This window comes from Mastomys coucha, unplaced genomic scaffold, assembly GCF_008632895.1.
Source record: "Mastomys coucha isolate ucsf_1 unplaced genomic scaffold, UCSF_Mcou_1 pScaffold21, whole genome shotgun sequence".
Classification (NCBI taxonomy): domain Eukaryota; kingdom Metazoa; phylum Chordata; class Mammalia; order Rodentia; family Muridae; genus Mastomys; species Mastomys coucha.
Genome location: NW_022196904.1, coordinates 141,782,402 through 141,799,857, shown reverse-complemented (window position 1 = coordinate 141,799,857; position 17,456 = coordinate 141,782,402). Strand labels below are relative to the sequence as shown.

Here is a 17,456-nt window from a genome sequence, read left to right as displayed (position 1 = left end):
CTGGCCTCTGACATCTCTACTTCACACCCTAAAGTGCACTTCTCCTCGGAGCATCTGTCCCCTGCCCTGGACTGTGAACTTATGAGGAGAGAGGTTTAGCAGCCCAGTGTTTAAATTAGGGATGGGGACATAACACATGCTCTGAACACGTCTTGAGATGAATATTACGTGAAATCAGTGTTGAAAATAAAGCATAATGATAGAGATAACAGACAACTCCAAACACATTTCTAGGATGGATATGTGACATTAATGTCACAAGTGTACACTGACAGGATCACCCTAGGCATGACTCTGCCTGAGTGAGGCAGTACTGCTGACTCAGTGTGCCAGGGCCACAGGAACCAACACAGCCAAGGGCAGGGGTCACATGTTCTCACAATTCTGGAGACTAAAAGTCCAAAGCCAAGGGGTGTTGGGTTATTTCTTCTGCTGCCTCTCTCCTTGATTTATAGATGGACCATCTTATTCTAAGGTCTTCTCTGAACATCCCACCAGTTTTACCCCTGCAGTCACACACATACTAGGCCATCAGCAGAGAGCTCAATCTGGCATGTCCCAGGCATTGTGATCCCCTCAGATGGTAGAGTCCTCCTTCTTCGAGATGTCAGTTGTGGACTGTTGGGGAACAGGGTTAAGGGTGTCTGGGAGAGCTGCAGAGAGTCTTTGAGGCCTCAAAGAGGTGGTGAGGGTCTCTGAGAGGTCAGCATCAGCCATTGAAGGTATTTCTGCCTCAGTCAAGGGGGTGGCAGAAAGAGGCCACTGGAATGCTGTCTGAGCCCCAAAGGTTGAAGAACTTTCTGGAGTGACAGGTGATGAAGGAGTCCCTGGAATGGATGGAGGTAGAGTGGGATGTCCAGGAGAGACAGGTGACCCTGCTGAGGGCCCAGGAGGCTGGGAGGCTCCAGGCTTCCCAAGGGATGCGCCCTCTGGCTCCAACAGGAGTGAGGATGAGGTCTGGGCTACTGGAGGGCCTGGGGATGCAGACAGTCCAGTAGACAGGTTGGTTCTTAAAAGCCACTGCAGGAGCTGGACTGTGGGCCTTGCAGGTGATGCTGATGGAGGCCCTGGGCAGGAGCTACAGTTGACAGGGACTTCAGTGTCTCCACGGGGGTTCCGTGCAGCTTTGGCAAGATCTCCAGGAGGGGAGAGTTGCTGCTTTTCTTCTGGAGGAAACAGGGAATCTGGACAGAGGTGGGAAAACAGAGTCACAAGGGTTCCCCATAGTTGAAATGAGTTGTTCTGGGGATAGACGCCATACTCCATACTCAGAGCAGACTCAGCACACCTGGTGAGGACCATTATGAGCTGCCTCCAAAGTCCACAGATAGAAGGCTGGGAAGAGACCATGAATGGAAGAAGGACCTCCCAGGACCTTGCAGTGTGACTTTTGGAAAGCATGTGGCTAAGCATGCTCTTCTTTTGGGTTAGTTTCCCTACATTGAGAAGGGAGTACCAGGGAGCAAAGGATACATAAAGAGTCAGTGCTGGGCCTCTGTTTTCCCACTTGCAAAATGGGTATCCCAACAGACTGAGAGCCATAAGCAGGACTGCACAATATCTTAGCTTAAGCCCTCAGGCCAGTGGAAATCAATGACAGGTCACCGTGGGTCCACCAATAACTACAGATGTATATTACTCCACTGTGGTGGGTTGCTAGTAGGAGAAACTGATGTGTGGAGTCAGAAAACAGAGGAACGCTGTATGTTCTATTCAATTTTGCTATCCAAACTAACGCTATCCAAAAATATACAATCTATTTTTTTTAAAAAAATCAGTATTCCATATGATTTCAGCTAGCCTCAAACTTACTAGATAGCCAAGAATGTCTTGATTTTTTTTTTTTTTTGAGACATGATCTCTCTATGTAACCTTGGCTGTCCTAGAATTTGAAAGGAAAATTATTGACTCAGGATCCCAAGACCAAGTTCTCAGCACAGAGGAGATTTATTTGCCCAAGAGGGATAGTGAATAGGCAATAAGAGACAAAGACGAGAGAACGGGGATGAGAAAAAGGGGGGAAGGGAACAAGGAAGAGGGGAAAGAGGTACTTGTCCTGGAGGACAAAGGACTGCCTCTGGATAGAGAGGAGACAGACTTGGCATATAGAAAAATGACTGTTTATAAAGGGAAATGGGAAACCCCATGTTAGGATAGGGTATTTAATTTTAATTGGGCATGTTAATCAGATGGGCCAAAAGGGGCTTTTGATTGCTGAATTTTACTACTTCGATAGCTAGATCTTGGTAGTCAGTCTCAGGAGGAGGAATTGGCCAAATAAGGGAATAGACTTTAGTGGTTAGCTTTAGGAATGTAATCTAATGATTTTCAGCAAGACAGAGGGACTTGAGGAGAAAGAGGAAGCCTGCCAGAGCCATGCTTGCCACACTCAAGCTGGCCAGAGTCCCTTCAGAACTTAGTACTTTGACCAGGCTGGCCTTGAACTCACAGAGCTCTGCTTGCCTGCTGGGGTTAAAGGCTTGTGCCACCTGGCCCAGCTGACTTGAACTTTTAGATCCTCCTGCTCAAGAACTATAGGCAAGCATCACTACACCTCATTTTTGTGGTGCTGGGGACTGATTCAGGGCTTCATGCATACAGGATAAGTGCAGTGAACTAGGTTCAATCTCCAGGCACCGAATAAATGAATACCAGTCTCAGCCTACCACTTCTCACGTTGTAAGGATGTGCTTCATAGGGAGAAAAGGAAGCTAAGCATAAAGAGAAGAGCTGGTGGAAAACAAAGGAGAAATGCACATTAAGAAAGGTTCACCTTGGGCTAGAAAGATGGCTCAGCAGTTAAGAGCACTGACTGCTCTTCCAAAGATCCTGAGTCCAATTCCCAGCAACCACATGGTGGCTCACAACCATCTGTAATGGGATCTGATACCTTCTTCTGGTGTGTCTAAAAGCAGCTGCAATGTACTCATATAAATAAATGTTTAAAAAAAAAAAGAGGGGGGGATGCAAAAAAAAAAAAAAAGAAAGAAAAAGAAAAAGAAAGGCTCACCTGAGCCAGGCAGTGGTGGTGCATGCCTTTAATCCCAGCACTTGGGAGGCAGAGGCAGGCGGATTTCTGAGTTCGAGGCCAGCCTGGTCTACAGAGTGAGTTCCAGGACAGCCAGGGCTACACAGAGAAACCCTGTCTCCAAAAAAAAAAACAAAAAAAGAAAAAAGAAAGGTTCACTTGAGGGGTGGGAGATGCTACTGTGCACATGCTTTAAGTATGTGAACCAGGTGGTATATGAATTGTGTCTGAAGAAAGTTATTTTTATTACATTGCATATATGTGTATATGTGGGCCTCTGTGTGTGTGTGTGTGTGTATGTGTGCATGCGCACTTGTGTGTGTGTGTGCATGCGCACGTGTGTGTGTGTGTGTGTGTTTGTGTGTGTGCGTGTGTGTGCATGCCATAGCATACTTGTGGAAATCAGAGGACAAATTTTAAGATGCCAGAGGGGAGGGATCTACTTCCCTCAGGGAACCTTTCTTAATGTGCATTTCTCCTTTGCTTTCAACCAGCTCTTCTCTTTGTGCTTAGCTTCCTTTCGCCCTGTGAACCACACCCTTATATATGTTCTGGAGACCAAGCTTGTGTCATCACACTTTGAAGCAAGTGCCGTATCTCACCTGTCCCTTCTGGGTTTTGGTGGTGGTAGTGTGTTTTCTTTGAGTTTGGGATTAAAGGGTGCATCACCACCACCACCATCACCTCCACCTCCACCACCACCATCACCTCCACCACCACCCAGCTTCTTTGTATTAGTGTTAAGTCATCAGATGGAAGCAATTCCCATTCTCTTTGGATGAAACGGTGGCGTTCCACTTATTTACTTGTTTAGTTAATGTATAAATGCTCAATCTGCATATAGACCTACATGCCAGAAGAGGGCATCAGATCGTATTTAGATGGTTGTAAGCTGCTGTGTAGTTGCTAGGAATTGAACTCAGGACCTCCAAAAGAATAGCCAGTGCTTTTAACCACTGAGCCATCTGTCCAGCCTGGTGGTATTCCTTTTTCAGAGAGCTATGAGCAGGGGGAACAGGATGTGGCCAGCAGAACTGAGACAGTGTTTCTGGGAAGAGGTTGTCTCAGCATGTCTCCACTTTGGATCTTAGTTTTCACACATGGAGGAGTGCCAGAGAGCAAAGGATAAGGAAAGGAAGGGTCTAGTACCACTCATTAGAAACTCCCTTCCCCCAGACTCTATGACCCCATCCGGAAAACAGAGATAACACCTCTGAGCCCGAGCATTGTGTTGCTCAATCAGTGTTACAGGCAAATGCTTAGTGGCTGTCGGGTGTGCTGGCAACAGTTTCTGGAAACCTGAGGACATATCTATCCATTCAGATGAGCCTGTGGTACGTAAAAGGAAGTATGATTCTCTAAATCCCCAGTGGTCCCCAGCACTGTTTCCCAGAGCAGACCAGATCTTGGAGTGCCCTTGGAAGGCCAAAGATGTAAAACAGACACTTCCCAGGCTGGAGAGACAGCTCAGTGGTTAAGAGCACTGACTGTTCTTCCCAAGGTCCTGAGTTCAATTCCCAGCAACCGCATGGTGGCTCACAACCATCTGTAATGGGGTCCAATGCACACTTCTGGCATGTCTGAAGACAGCTACAGTGTACTTATATAAATAAAAATAAATAAATCTTAAAAAAAAAAAATAACAGATACTTCCCAGGAAGCAATGTTGGTCATAAGACAGTGGGGAAATCTGCCATCTTTCTGAATGTTGAAAGCATATAAAGAAAATACATCTGGCCAGGTGGTGGTGGCACACACCTTTAATCCCAGCACTTGGGAGGCAGAGGCAGGCAGATTTCTGAGTTCGAGGCCAGCCTGGTCTACAGAGTGAGTTCCAGGACAGCCAGGGCTACTCAGAGAAACCCTGTCTCGAAAAAAAACAAGAAAGAAAGAAAGAAAGAAAGAAAGAAAGAAAGAAAGAAAGAAAGAAAGAAAGGAAGGAAGAAAAGAAAAGAAAATACATGTGTGCACTGAGTAAACTGGAAAAATTAGAATTCTAAACATTTTTGGAGACCGTCCTGACACAGCCCACAGATTTGAAAAAAATAAAAGTTGCCTCAGAATTTTCCACAGGAGATACATTATGGGTGTATGAAAGGAAGGGAAAGAGATGAAGAAAGGAAAGGTGGCCCTGGGGAGATAGGAATACAAGGAAAGAAAGAAGGGAGGGATGGAGGGACATAGGGAGGCAGCCTGAGGTAGGAAAATCAGCCCAAGAGAAGAGGGCAGTTCCCCCTTAACCAACATTTTGTTTTCTGCCACTTCAGTTACCATGATCAATTGCTGTGTTCAGAAATAAACAACTCATATGTTAACCATGTGCCATTATGAGTAGCGTGATAGTCTGTACCATTCCACCCAGTCCTGCCCAGGCTGTGACTCACACTTTGTCCAGTACATCTGTATGTCTATGCTACCAGTCGCTCAGTCACCTAGGAACCTCTCTGTTGTTGGTTTGACAGTGCAATCATATAGGATTCAGTTCCATCCACAGTTTCAGACACAGGTGAGGTCTCACGGATAATGGGGAGCTTCCCTGGATAACCAGCTGTGGTCCACAATGAGACTTCAGAGCTAAACAACAGATCACTGGGTCCTGTTTGTAACTGTGCAATAAAGAATCATGTGGACTAGCCAAGGCCGGTGGCACATGACTGTAGTCTCAGCACTCGAAAGACTGAAGCAGGAGGATTGCTTAAACCAAGAGTTTAAGGGCAGCCTCTGAAACAAAAAAAAAACTCCTGTCTCAAAAGAGGGGTGAGGAATGGCCAAGGCTGGGGATGGTTCAGGGTGCAGCACTAGCCTAGCCTTGAGTTCAGGAGTCTGAACTTGATCCATAGCACCACACATAGGCAAAAAAGGAGAAGGGTGGACAGAGGGGTCAGGCAATACAACACCTTGTGTTATTTTCTAATAAACAGCTCAGAACTAGCAGCCCAGCACACCTGTGTAACCTTTGACACTTCTGTCTGAGCTTGGGCTCCCTGGCAGTCCATCTAAGGCCTATGTTTCCAACAAGTTTTGCTGTGGAAAATGACAAGGAAAGCTCAGGCTCAGGGCTTGCTTACCTGGGCAGGAGGGGTCAGTACAGACTGGCTGGCAGGGGACCGTTTCACAGCTCACCTCTCCCAGCTGAAGAAGCAGAAAGACACCCATGAGGAAACCCAGAGTGTCCCAACAACCAGTAGCAGAGCTCTCCGGGGCCTCTTGTGCCAACAGTGGGACACACACACAAAAAAAAAAAAGTGTTGCTGGTAGAGGCCCAAATACCTGGGCCCTGGCCTGGATGACAGACAATGCCAGCCAGCAAGACACCTTCATCTGAACTTCCAAAGAGGGAGGGATGGGTGGCCAGAGACAAAGGTACTTTGACAGTTTGTGAAACATGAACAGCAGAAAGCTGGTCAGATTAGCTCGGGGTCCCATGTGTGACATGCAGGCCTGGCAGGCAGCCCCAGGCCCTCAGGCCAGCTCACCTGGCAGATGCACCGGGTACAAGGTTCATCATCCAAGGTGAACACCTGACCATTCACCACCTTTCTCCCTTCGAAGTTACAGTCTACAGAGACAGAGACAGGACGATGAAACCCAGTCCACCTGGGAGACTTGGACACGGATGGCTTCTCCCACTCACCGTGGCATACAGGGCAGCACTCGCCATCCGGGTGGAAGGGGTAGGTACAGGTGATGGGACAGTCCACAGGTGAACAGGCCACTGAGCCCAGCTGTAGGACACAGAGCACACACAGCCCCTCACTGAGGACAGCTAGTATGATGCTAGGGAAGGCACACAGCAAAGCAGACCCATCTAGACAGCAGCATTGGCCATCCATGGTGGGATGGGGATACAGGGGTGACACTTTCTCTGTTAGGGTCCTTCCTAACCTCTCAAGAACAAGACCTGATTTTATCCAAGAGGACACCTAACAATAGTGACCCATTGAACAAATGTAGAATTATCCAGAAAAGCTCAGCAGCCAAAAACAAAAACAAGTAAAACAAAACAAAACAAAATGAGGGAGAGAGCTGAGGTGTAGCTCAGTGGTACACTCTCCTCAGTTCCATCTCCAGCATCCTTTAAAAAAAAGAAGAGGGCTCAGCAGTTAAGAGCACTGACTGCTCTTCCAGAGGTCCTGAGTTCAATTCCCAGCAACCACATGGTGGCTCACAACCATCTGTAATGGGATCTGATGCCCTCTTCTAGCGTGTCCGAAGACAGCTGCAGTGTACCATATGAGTAACAAATAATTAATCTTAGAAGGAGGAGGAGGAGGAGGAGGAGGAGGAGGAGGAGGAGGAGAGGGAGGGAGGGAAAGTAAGTGGGAGAGAGGGAGGGAGGGAGGGGAGGAAAGAAGGAGGGAGAGAGGAAGGGAGAGAGAGAGAGAGAGACAGAGACAGAGACAGAGACAGAGACAGAGACAGAGAGACACTGAGGAGAAAGGACTCAGAAGCAACATTTCCCAAAGCACGTGACTGAGAATATACAGGGCCAGTGGGCAACGTGTCACTCAGAGGCCAAAGAGATGTTTACCCTGCATTTCTCAATCCATGTGTTGACCTAGTTGTCTTTCACACATAACTGGGGCTGAGGCTCACTGACACCCTGAAGACATACTACCACTATACACAGCAGCTCCCACAAGGCATTAACTATATCAGCACAATAAGCAATGAGACTGAATTCTTAATTTTCCAAATATGAAAATTCAGTGTGCACTAACCCAACACTCTTTTTAGACTGAGAAGTGGGTTGGCTCTGGGGTGCAAGTGTGGATCCAGAAGCACGTATACTAAGGCTCAGTGCCTAGCCCTTTAACTAGTCATGAAGTCAGGAGCAAATGACTTGGTCTCTGCTGGCTAGTTCTCTCATGAGACACAGTGAGATTCATTGAGTTCAGCAACCCAGAAGCAGAGATACTGAATCAGCCAGTGTTTTCAAATGATTCCCTGATCCGAGGCGGCAGGGAGACAGGCGGCAGAGAGGCAGGCGGCAGGGAGATGGTTTCCTTCCATCAGGACCAGGGTGACCCTTCTCTGGAGTTCAGGAGCTGATGCTGGGGATTGGGGTCAGGTTGGGTGGTGCATACCAGGCAGATGCAGCTCAGACAGGGGTCGAGCACCGACGGGAAGGTTTCATTGTTGTAGAAGATTCTGCCTGTGTAGGTGCAGCCTGCCAAACAAAGCATGTGGTGAGCAGCAGCCAGAAGGGTGGCTGCTAGTGGCCCGGTGCCTGGCCAGGGCAAAGGTTGAAAGTTTATCCGGATAGCAAAGATCAGGCCCAGCACCTCCCCAGGCAGCTCAGAGGTTAGGTAGGCGATAAGCATCCTTGGAATAGGTGCTGGCTGCTTTCTGTGGCTGGATTGAGCAAGGGCATTGCAGAGTCTTGCTTCAGTGTCTTCATACCATGGGGGTGGGGATGTCACTGAGGACCTTGAGGGTAGGACAGACAGATGGTCCATGATGCTCAAGGTGGTGCTGGAGACACTCAAGGTTTCCATCCCTCTCCAGTTGGTCAACAACAAACTCCATCTGTGCAGACCAGTCCCATCCCCCGACCACAACCACCCCTGTCCCCGCCCCTGCCATGGCTCATATCCCTAAGCCCTGATGTCTCCAAAGACTCTGTGTAAATGATGCCATTTTGATGAAGTTGTTCACGTCCTGGTAAGTACAAAAGCACATGGTGGCACGAGCCTGTGAATTCCAATATTCAGAAGCTGAGGCAGGAGCATGGAATTTCAGAACAGCTTTGGCTAAAAAGCAGATTCTAGGCCATGTTGGGTTACATAGTAAAACCTTGACTCAAAGAGGAAAAGTGTGTGTGTGTGTGTGTGAGTGTGTGTGTGTGAGTGTGTACTTACACATATATATCAAGTGAGACAGTAGGAAAATATTTTAACATTTATCTTATCTGTTTTGCTGTTGTTTGTCTGTACTTTGAGTGCCAGGGATGGCGCCCAGAGTCTCATGCATTCTAAGTGAGCATTCTCCCACTGAGCTACACTCACTTCGACATAATACAGTGGGTATTATTTTATCTCATCTTATTTTTTGAGATTGAGTCTTGCTATCTGGCCCAGGTTTGATCCTCCTGCCTCTTTCTCCCAAGTACTGGGGTTTCAGGCATGTACCAACAAGCCCAGCCCTTATCAAAAGCTGTGCATGTCAAAAACAGAGATGGGCCTTTTAAAATTATGACATTATAGCTTTTCTATGACAAACTTAATTTTTAAATTGTAGAAAAGGTAAAATATTACTGTGGAAAAAAAAAATCTAGCCTTATTTGTGCTTCCTCTCACTGGCCCAGTTTTCCATGTCTGGTTTCTATGTCATCCCATGAGGAATGTGACCTCTGAGTGTGCATGTGTGAGTCCAGCATCAGGCCCTGCCTCAGGCCAGCCACTTTACTTCTTTGAGCTCTGGGTGCTGTGCTGGTTGCCAGGAGAGTGAGAGAGATGAGATTCCCGTGGTGCTCAGGGCCGAGGGGCCTGAGGCTAGGCAGGCAGGGACACCAGGAGGCCTGAGAATGGCTTCAGAGGGTGAGGTGGGGCCTGGTCCTGGTTACCTGCTGAGCAGTCAGGGCAGCACTGTCCAGGGATCCGGATGGGGTGCGGGCAAGAGTCTACGCAGTCTGTCCTCTTGCAGCTCACGGAGCCGTCTGCCTAAAGAAGGAAGAGACTTCACCAAGACTTGGGACGGCAGGGCCTGCTTCTCTACACCACAGGGAAGACAAAGCTGCCCGCTGTCCGAGGCTTGCCCGCCCTCAAGGATGCCTGGATGTGGAGTGGCGGGTCCTCCCTGCCCCTCCCCCGTGACAATAAAGACCAGCTGCTTAGCACAGGTGATAGAATCCCTGGGAAGGTTTTGCCTATCTGGAGAGGGAAGTCAGAGCTGGGTTTTTGCCTGCTTCCTATCCTATCCCCCTGCAGCAGCCAGGGCCATACCATCACCCCCTCCACATTCTTCTCAGCATTTCCCTGCAACCCTGGCTCACCCCAAACCTATGGAGAACAATAAAATACTATTTTTATAGAAAACTATTCCACCGGAAATGCCTATTTCAGAAGACCAAAATGCCATACGAGGTTTCTCTCCCTTTTTCTCCCCCCTCTGCTTAAGAATTTGAACGTTTATGGCCTCTTATTTCACTCTCTTGTAAAATGAGGGCCAGGATCAGTCGCGAAGGAGGGGATCAGCAGAGGGTGGCTTTTACTCTCCCATCTCCCTGCAGCAAGCTCAAGCTGCTCAAGCTGGCTTCTCACAAAGCTTCCTAAATGTCAGTCATCTAGAGATTAAGATGTGGGGTCTGGAGATGTGCATTACTGACAGTGGGTCCCTAATGACAGCACGTCCCGCCCTGCTTTACTGGATAAATACAGCCCTCAGGGACCCAAGTACTCAGAGTGGGAAGGGAAGCACTATCCAGTTTCTTAATAAACACCATTATTGACTTTTTTGTTTGTTTACTCTTGTTTTTGTGTTTGTTTTTTTTTTCTCGAGACAGGGTTCCTCTGTATAGCCCTGGCTGTCCTAGAACTCACTCTGTAGACCAGGCTGGCCTAGAACTCCAAAATCTGCTGGCATCTGCCTTCCAAGTGCTGGGATTAAAGGTGTGCGCCACCACCGCCCCGCAATACACCATTTCTTAAATGAATGTACAATAAGGTGCAGGTCAAGATGAAATGCCATGCACACTTTGCATGACGGCGGTATTTGAGGCGTAAACTTCAAGGAAAGTCAGTCTCCTCCCTCCGCATTGTCGCCTGGCACCCCAAACTCAAAGGTAGCCCAGATATGTCCTCGTACTGGTGTGCTAGGAACTCACCAAGATATCATTTCTTCACAGCTAGCAAGAGAAAATTCGGACATTGCTTTCTGACCTTCACCAATGTTTCCAACTATCCTAGTTTAATGTTTTAAGTACTAGAGAGTAATTGAAAGGTTTCTCTCACTCTAGGACATTAGCTGAAAGTGTTAGGTCAGGATTCCCCTCTGCCTGCCTCCAGCAAGAACCAGAAAATTAGCATAAGAATACCTCAACAGGGAGGGCTCCATCCCTCTTCCTCCTGCTTCACACCTAGCTACCAGACTCTGCTGACCTTGGTGTGGGGGTCCCTTGCCTACGTGACTTCAGTCTAGCAGAAGGACTGGGAGAAGAAGGACTTGGACTCACACTAGACTAGTGTGAGTTCTAGTGCAGGACTAGCACTAGAACTTAGATGGGCTAGGACTCAGATTCATGCACCTGCATTCCCCCAGGCCCAGAGTGCTTGGGCCCGGGGGATGCAGCATCAGTTCAGAGGAGATAGCTGCTGCTTTAGACCTAGTATGTTTCAGATAGCCTCAGATGTACCTCAACTGTTGAGCTGCCAGATTTTTCATTTCTCTTTTGCAATGATTGTAAAAGCCTCATGTCATTTTTAAAGAAATAGACTCAGACCTTACACCATTCGTGTGTAGTCTGTTTGTCAAAGCCGAATCCCGTGCACTCCTGGCCAGAATCCCTTATCCCGCTGAACAAGGGACCCCATAAGAAATCCTGATCCGTGGCAATGAAACATCATATGACACAGAAAAGGCACACCAGCTCCCTGAGCTAGCCATACCCCAGGCCATCCTCTCAGAGGCCTCCTGAGGCCCCTGAGACAGACCCTCACAGCAGAGTCACCCACAGTATCTAAGGCAGCCGCCAAGCTCTTCTGTTCTCAGTCACCCACTGAAAGCAGAACAAGTGGGTCCCAACCCTGCCTAGGAGGGGAGACTGAGGCCAGGCTGCCAGTGGCCCTGCCTCTAAGGGAGGCAGACAGGACAGCCCAGTAAAGCAGCTGAAGGCGAGCAGGTTGTCATTCACCTGGCAGACGCATAACTCACAGGGATCACCAGGCGACCAGATCTGTCCTATCGGAAACTCAACCCCGTTGTCATCCAGAGAGCATCCTGGCAGGAGAGACAGCAAAGAGAAAAGATGCTTGGCAGAGAGCTGGGATGTTGCTCCGTGGTGAGGCATGCTCAGTGGATCCACATCAGCACAAAAACAAGCAAGCAAACAAACAAAAACCACAATAGGCAGGAATAACACCCCCCCCCAGAACTACAGCACTGCACTTCTAAAGATGAAGCCCCAAGCTCACAGGCACACGCACCACACAAGCCACGCAGACAAGTGTGTGCTTAACATGTGTGCTACTTTTAAAGCTGGATGTGGTGGCACACTCCTTTCATCCCGACATTCAGGAGGCAGAGAGAGGCAGGAGGATTTCTGTAGAGTCCAACCAGGTCTACATAGTGAGTTCCAGGCCAGCCAGTGCTACACAGTGAGCTCCAGCTCAAAAAATAAATGTATGCAAACTTTGACACAAAGTTAACAGACAGACAAACACACACATTCCCCCTCCAATGACCTATACTCAGTCACATATTTAGGTACACACAAACTTACACACAAACTTATGCTGACATAACAAAACCCAGATATACACAAACTGCAAATGTATATTTGCATATATACAAATGATTACACACATAGATACATCATACACACAGGCACACTCACAGACCACAGAGTTGCACACATTCACACACTCAAACGCAGACATTCGCTTGCACAAAAACATATACATCAAATTACACACGTATCACAGGGAACTGGCACAAACACAGAGAGACATGCATTTGCAGGTGTATCACATAAAACACAGGCACATCCATACACAGATGTCATTCACACACCAACACATAAAGGCATATGCAGCTATACATACCTACAGGCGCACTCATATAAAACACTCTTGGAAGCAAGGACACATGCAAACTTACACACTTATATAGTCATAACTCACACACACTATATAAAACACATATGCTCGTATCACAAACACACACACACACCATCAGTCCCTGTGTTAGGGGCCACATAGCTGGACCTCACCTGTGGTGGGTGTGGGCTCCCGACAGGAGAAACAGCACTGTCCTGGGCCCAGTAGCCACTCCTCTCGGGGGCACTGCAGTTCTGGACATGGTGTGAAGGAACACTCTACCTCCCCATTCTGGAAGAGAGGCAAGCGCATGCAACAGTGAAGGTGGCTCCCCAGCCCTAGGCCACCGAAGGCAGCTATCCTCCAAACCCTCAAGTAAACGTGACAAAGAAAGGTCCAGGAAGACAGAGGGGCAGAAGGGGGAGTTCTTTGGGGGAGCTGAAAGAAGGCCCCGGGGTGTTCCTCCTGTCCTAGCTGGGTCTCTACCATCTCTCGTCCTCCCTCTTAAACCTAGTTCGATCAAGACTCTCTCCTACCTCTCTCCACTCCCATGCCTCTGCTCCACAGCTAGGACACTGCCAGGCATCAACCTCATCATGCCGTCCACCACTCTACGCCTTGGCAGTTTAGCATGGTCCACAGTGTCTCCCTTCCCACAGAGCCCTTCCCACCTGTCAGTCACAGATACCCTCCTGAAACAGCAAGAGTGCTTGGCCCCTTCTGCCCAGACACGTCTGATGCACAGCTGGGAGAGCTCAGCTCTTTCCTCTATACTGCCACTCTCTCCACAGTGTAGAGCAGTCCATGGGGTAAGCTGAAAAGATGCCTTCCCAGCATCCTCTCTGCCCTCTACTACTTCCCATTTCCCCTGAGGACACTCATGGGCTAGTAAATTATTATAGAACAACCACACATCTCCCAGCCTGCTCCCCAGGAACCCCCACCCAAGACACATTCCGGAAAAGTCCACCTGCCTCTAGTCTCCTCTGCTCCAACCAGAGGGCACAGCACCCTCAGAATTTCACCTGACTGGTCCTAGTCATCCCTCAGGTCTCCATTGTCTCTCTCCTCCCAATAAGGATCCTATGCCCAGACATGCCCACCTAAGCCATAGGCTTCCAGTCGGAAGGGACTGGAGCCCTTCTAGGCTGAGGATGTATGTTCCCAGATCACAGTAAGTGCTCTGCCAATACAGAACTGAAGACAAACAATTGGACCTCATGGAGACTGTGGTAAGACCATGTCTTACCATGAGGTTACCTATAGGGACTATTGCTTCAATCTCTCCCCTTTGCTACACAGCAGCTTATCTTCTCCACAGCAAAGCATCCTGGGTAAATTCCTATGTTGCCCACCCAACTTTTTTCCCACCTTCCACTGAGTCAACAGGTGCAGGAACCTCACACCCTACCTGGCAGACACAGGTGGTACAGTCGTCACCACCCCCACTGAACACAGCCCCGTCCGTGTACCACCGACCATGGAAATAGCACCTCCCTGCAGGAGACAAAGGCAGAAGGGCTCAGGGATTTACAGATGAAGCAGCTAGAATAGTGGACAGATGGGCAAGGAGGGGTGGGGCAGCTTCCCCTTGCAAGAACTCAGAGTGCTTGTCAACCTCCAAATCCCAGACCCCACACAAGGTACTACCTGAAAACCTACAAAAGAAATCATTACCCAAGAGGCAGAGGGAAGGAACCCCAACAGCTACAAACTAAGAATCTCAAGAGAAGCTGTGCCAGACACTGGACAAAGATAATCTGGAGATCTTCCTTAGGGTAAAGCCAGCCCCAAAGTCTGGAAAAGTGTCTATCAATTCAGGCTGTCTTGGGTTCAAGTCCCAGTTACACATCTCAGAGCTGATTAAGGCAAAATATAAGACTCTCTTGAAGCTACTGCCCCTCACTGTGCAAGGGAGGTGACAGTTCACACCTCACGCACGGGTTTCACACTGACTGTAGGAAAAGAAAATGAAACAAACAAAAACAACCAAAGCCCAACTAGATATCTCCTGCCGTTTGTCCCAGCACGAGGGAGGTGAGGCAGGTAGAACTCTGAGTTTATGGCCAGCCTGATCTACAGAGTGAGTTCCAGGACAGCCAGGGCTATATAGTAAGACCTGATCCCCCAAAACCAAAGACAAGACAAAAAAGAAAAACAACAGCTGGGTGGTAGTGACACACACCTTCAATTCCAGCACTCAGGAGGCAGAGGCTGTGGATCTCTATGAGTTCAAGGCCAACTCGGTTTACAGAGTGAATTCTAGAACAACCAAGGCTACGTGGAGAAATCCTGTCTGGAAAAGCCAACAAGAAAAGAAAAAGAAAAAGGAAAAGGAAAAGAAGAAAAAGAAAAAGAAAGAGAAAAAGAGAATGTAATGTCTCAAGTTAGCCTGTATCCCTAGCTACTTGGGAGGCTGAGGCAGAGATGGAAAGCTCGGGGCCTAATTAGGTTATAAAGGAAGTCCTAGGCCAGCTGGGACAACCTAATGAGACCTTCACTCAAAAGAAAATGGGCTGGGGGTGTAGCTCAGTGGTAAAGTACTCGCCTAGAGTGCACAGATCCTTGGGTTCAATCTCTAGTACTATGAAAAAAAAAGCTTAAAATTATGTGTTTGTTGGGGTAGGGGCATGCTGTGGAGGTAAGAGGTCCTACTTGCAGAAGTCAGTTCCCTCCTACCATACAGGTTCCAGGGATCAAACCCAGGTTATTAGGGAACTTTACCAGCTAAGCCATCCCACTGCCTGCTGTGAAATCAGGCAAATTTAAGTTCTAGTTTGGTGCCATCACTAGCTGCTGTGTATCTTTAGACAGTAACTTAACTTCTCTGTATCTGTCTTTTCATTAAAAGGCAGCAGTGAGCAGATTTCCCTCATTGTGACAACTCAAGAATTCAAAGGGGCTGGTGGGGAATATCTCCTCCCACTGATGAGGTCACCATTAGACTTAACTTGGAAACAGGAAGGAAGAAAGTAGATAAGATTGGGTGAGATGTTAAGACAGGTTGTCCTTCCGGGTGGGGGGTGGGTAAGACAAGTTGCCCTGCGAGTAAGAGCTTTATTAGGGGAGTTAGGAATGCCGCAGGCAAACGGGCAGCCCCTGTGCGGCAGAGTTCCAAAAAAGAGAGGCAAAGAGAGGCATCCATTCTTCAGAAAAGAAGAGTGTGTCCATTCTGAGGAGAGGGAGGATGCCCCGCCCCACAAGGCAGCAGGCTTAGTTAGTGAGTAACTGTGCTAAGAGTCAGGGATCTGGCTGCTTCCACTCTGCAGCAACTTTGTCCCTGTGGGGCCTGGTTGCCCTGGTTAGCAGAAAGGCCTGGGCTCCTAACAGTTAGAGGATGCCATGTTATTATGTCTCTGTAGGTTAAAAGAGATTCCTCCACACCCAGCGGCAGATCAATGTCAAGACTAGGCCCACAGTCCCTCTCCCTACACTCAAGATGTGCTGTAGAGGCAGGGACAGGGGAAGGCCAAGCCATGAGCATAGTGTGGCTAAGGTGCACAGAGGAGACACTAAAAATGAGTAACTGAGATCTGCCATTCTACCACCTTTCTAAGGGAGGGTAGGCCACCCCTCTCCTGCCTCAATACACACTCTAAAGACAGGAGCCCATACCCCAAACAACAAAATTTCCTAAGAGTCACCTACCTGGAACACAAGCACAGCAATCTGACTGTGGGGAAGCCTTGCAGGGACCAGGGGGACACTCAGGAGAGATACACGAAACATTTCCAGCCTGAGGAGGCAAAAGACAGTGGTGGGGACAAAGGTGGGACCAGGTTCACTGCCAACCATGCCTTTAATCTCAGCATAGGAGGCAGAGGCAGGCAGATCTCTGTGAGCTTGAGGCCAGCCTGTTCTACATTGCGAGTTTCAGGCCAGCCAGGGCTACCTAATAAGACTTTATTCACATAAATAAATAAATAAATAAATAAATAAATAAATAAATAAATGTCAAGTTAGGAGCTGGAGAGATGGATCTATGGTTAAAAACCCTTTCTAATCCTAGAAGGCACAGGAGTTTGGTTCCCAGCACCCACATCAGGCAGCTCACAATAGCCTGTAACTCTAGCTCTAAGAGATCTGATACCAGAGCTGGAGAGATGGCTCAGTGGTTAAGAGCACTGACTGCTCTTCCAGAGGTCTTGAGGTCAATTCCCAGCAACCACATGATGGTTCACAACTATCTGTAATGGGATCCAATGCCCTCTTCTGGTGTGTCTGAAGACAGCAACAGTGCACTTATATAAATAAAATAAATAGATCTTAAAGAGAAACGGAGGGAGAAGAAAGGGAGAGAGGGAGAAGAGAGGGGGAGAAGCAGGTGGGAAAGGGAGAGGGAGGAAGGGAGGGAGGTTCTCTGTGAGTGCCTCTACACAGATATACATATACAGTTGGGGAAATGGCTCAGCGGTTGAGAGCACTTCTTGCAGAAGAACCAGGTCAGTTCCCAGCTCCCACAAGGTACCTCACAGCCATCTGTAACTCCAGTTCCAGGGGACCTGACACTCACTCTTCTGGCCTCTGAAGGCACTAGGCACACAAGCAATTCATAGACACACATGTGGGCAAAACACTCACACAAATGAAAACATATCAATAAATCTTTTAAAAATAAATAACTAAGAAGTCAAAATAATAAAGTACTTTTTTTTTTTTTTTTTTTTTTTTTT

At 48.2% G+C, this 17,456-nt stretch overlaps 1 protein-coding gene across 4 annotated transcripts in view; it reads right to left on the bottom strand.

The window, feature by feature from the left end:
- Positions 1-152: 152 nt before the first annotated feature.
- Positions 153-17,456, bottom strand: part of Vwce (von Willebrand factor C and EGF domains) — a 35,339-nt gene continuing 18,035 nt past the window's right edge. For 3 of the 4 annotated variants that reach the window (XM_031389688.1, XM_031389690.1, XM_031389691.1), the window contains 10 exons: positions 16,432-16,519; positions 14,195-14,280; positions 12,957-13,074; positions 11,880-11,965; positions 9,594-9,690; positions 8,116-8,198; positions 6,663-6,753; positions 6,505-6,587; positions 6,097-6,160; positions 153-1,184 (listed from right to left, as the gene is read on the bottom strand). In XM_031389688.1, coding sequence (XP_031245548.1) covers positions 577-1,184; positions 6,097-6,160; positions 6,505-6,587; positions 6,663-6,753; positions 8,116-8,198; positions 9,594-9,690; positions 11,880-11,965; positions 12,957-13,074; positions 14,195-14,280; positions 16,432-16,519 — 1,404 coding nt within the window. In that variant the 3' untranslated portion in view covers positions 153-576. The remainder of the gene's footprint in view (positions 1,185-6,096; positions 6,161-6,504; positions 6,588-6,662; positions 6,754-8,115; positions 8,199-9,593; positions 9,691-11,879; positions 11,966-12,956; positions 13,075-14,194; positions 14,281-16,431; positions 16,520-17,456) is intronic. The other variant, XM_031389689.1, reaches the window with a different exon arrangement.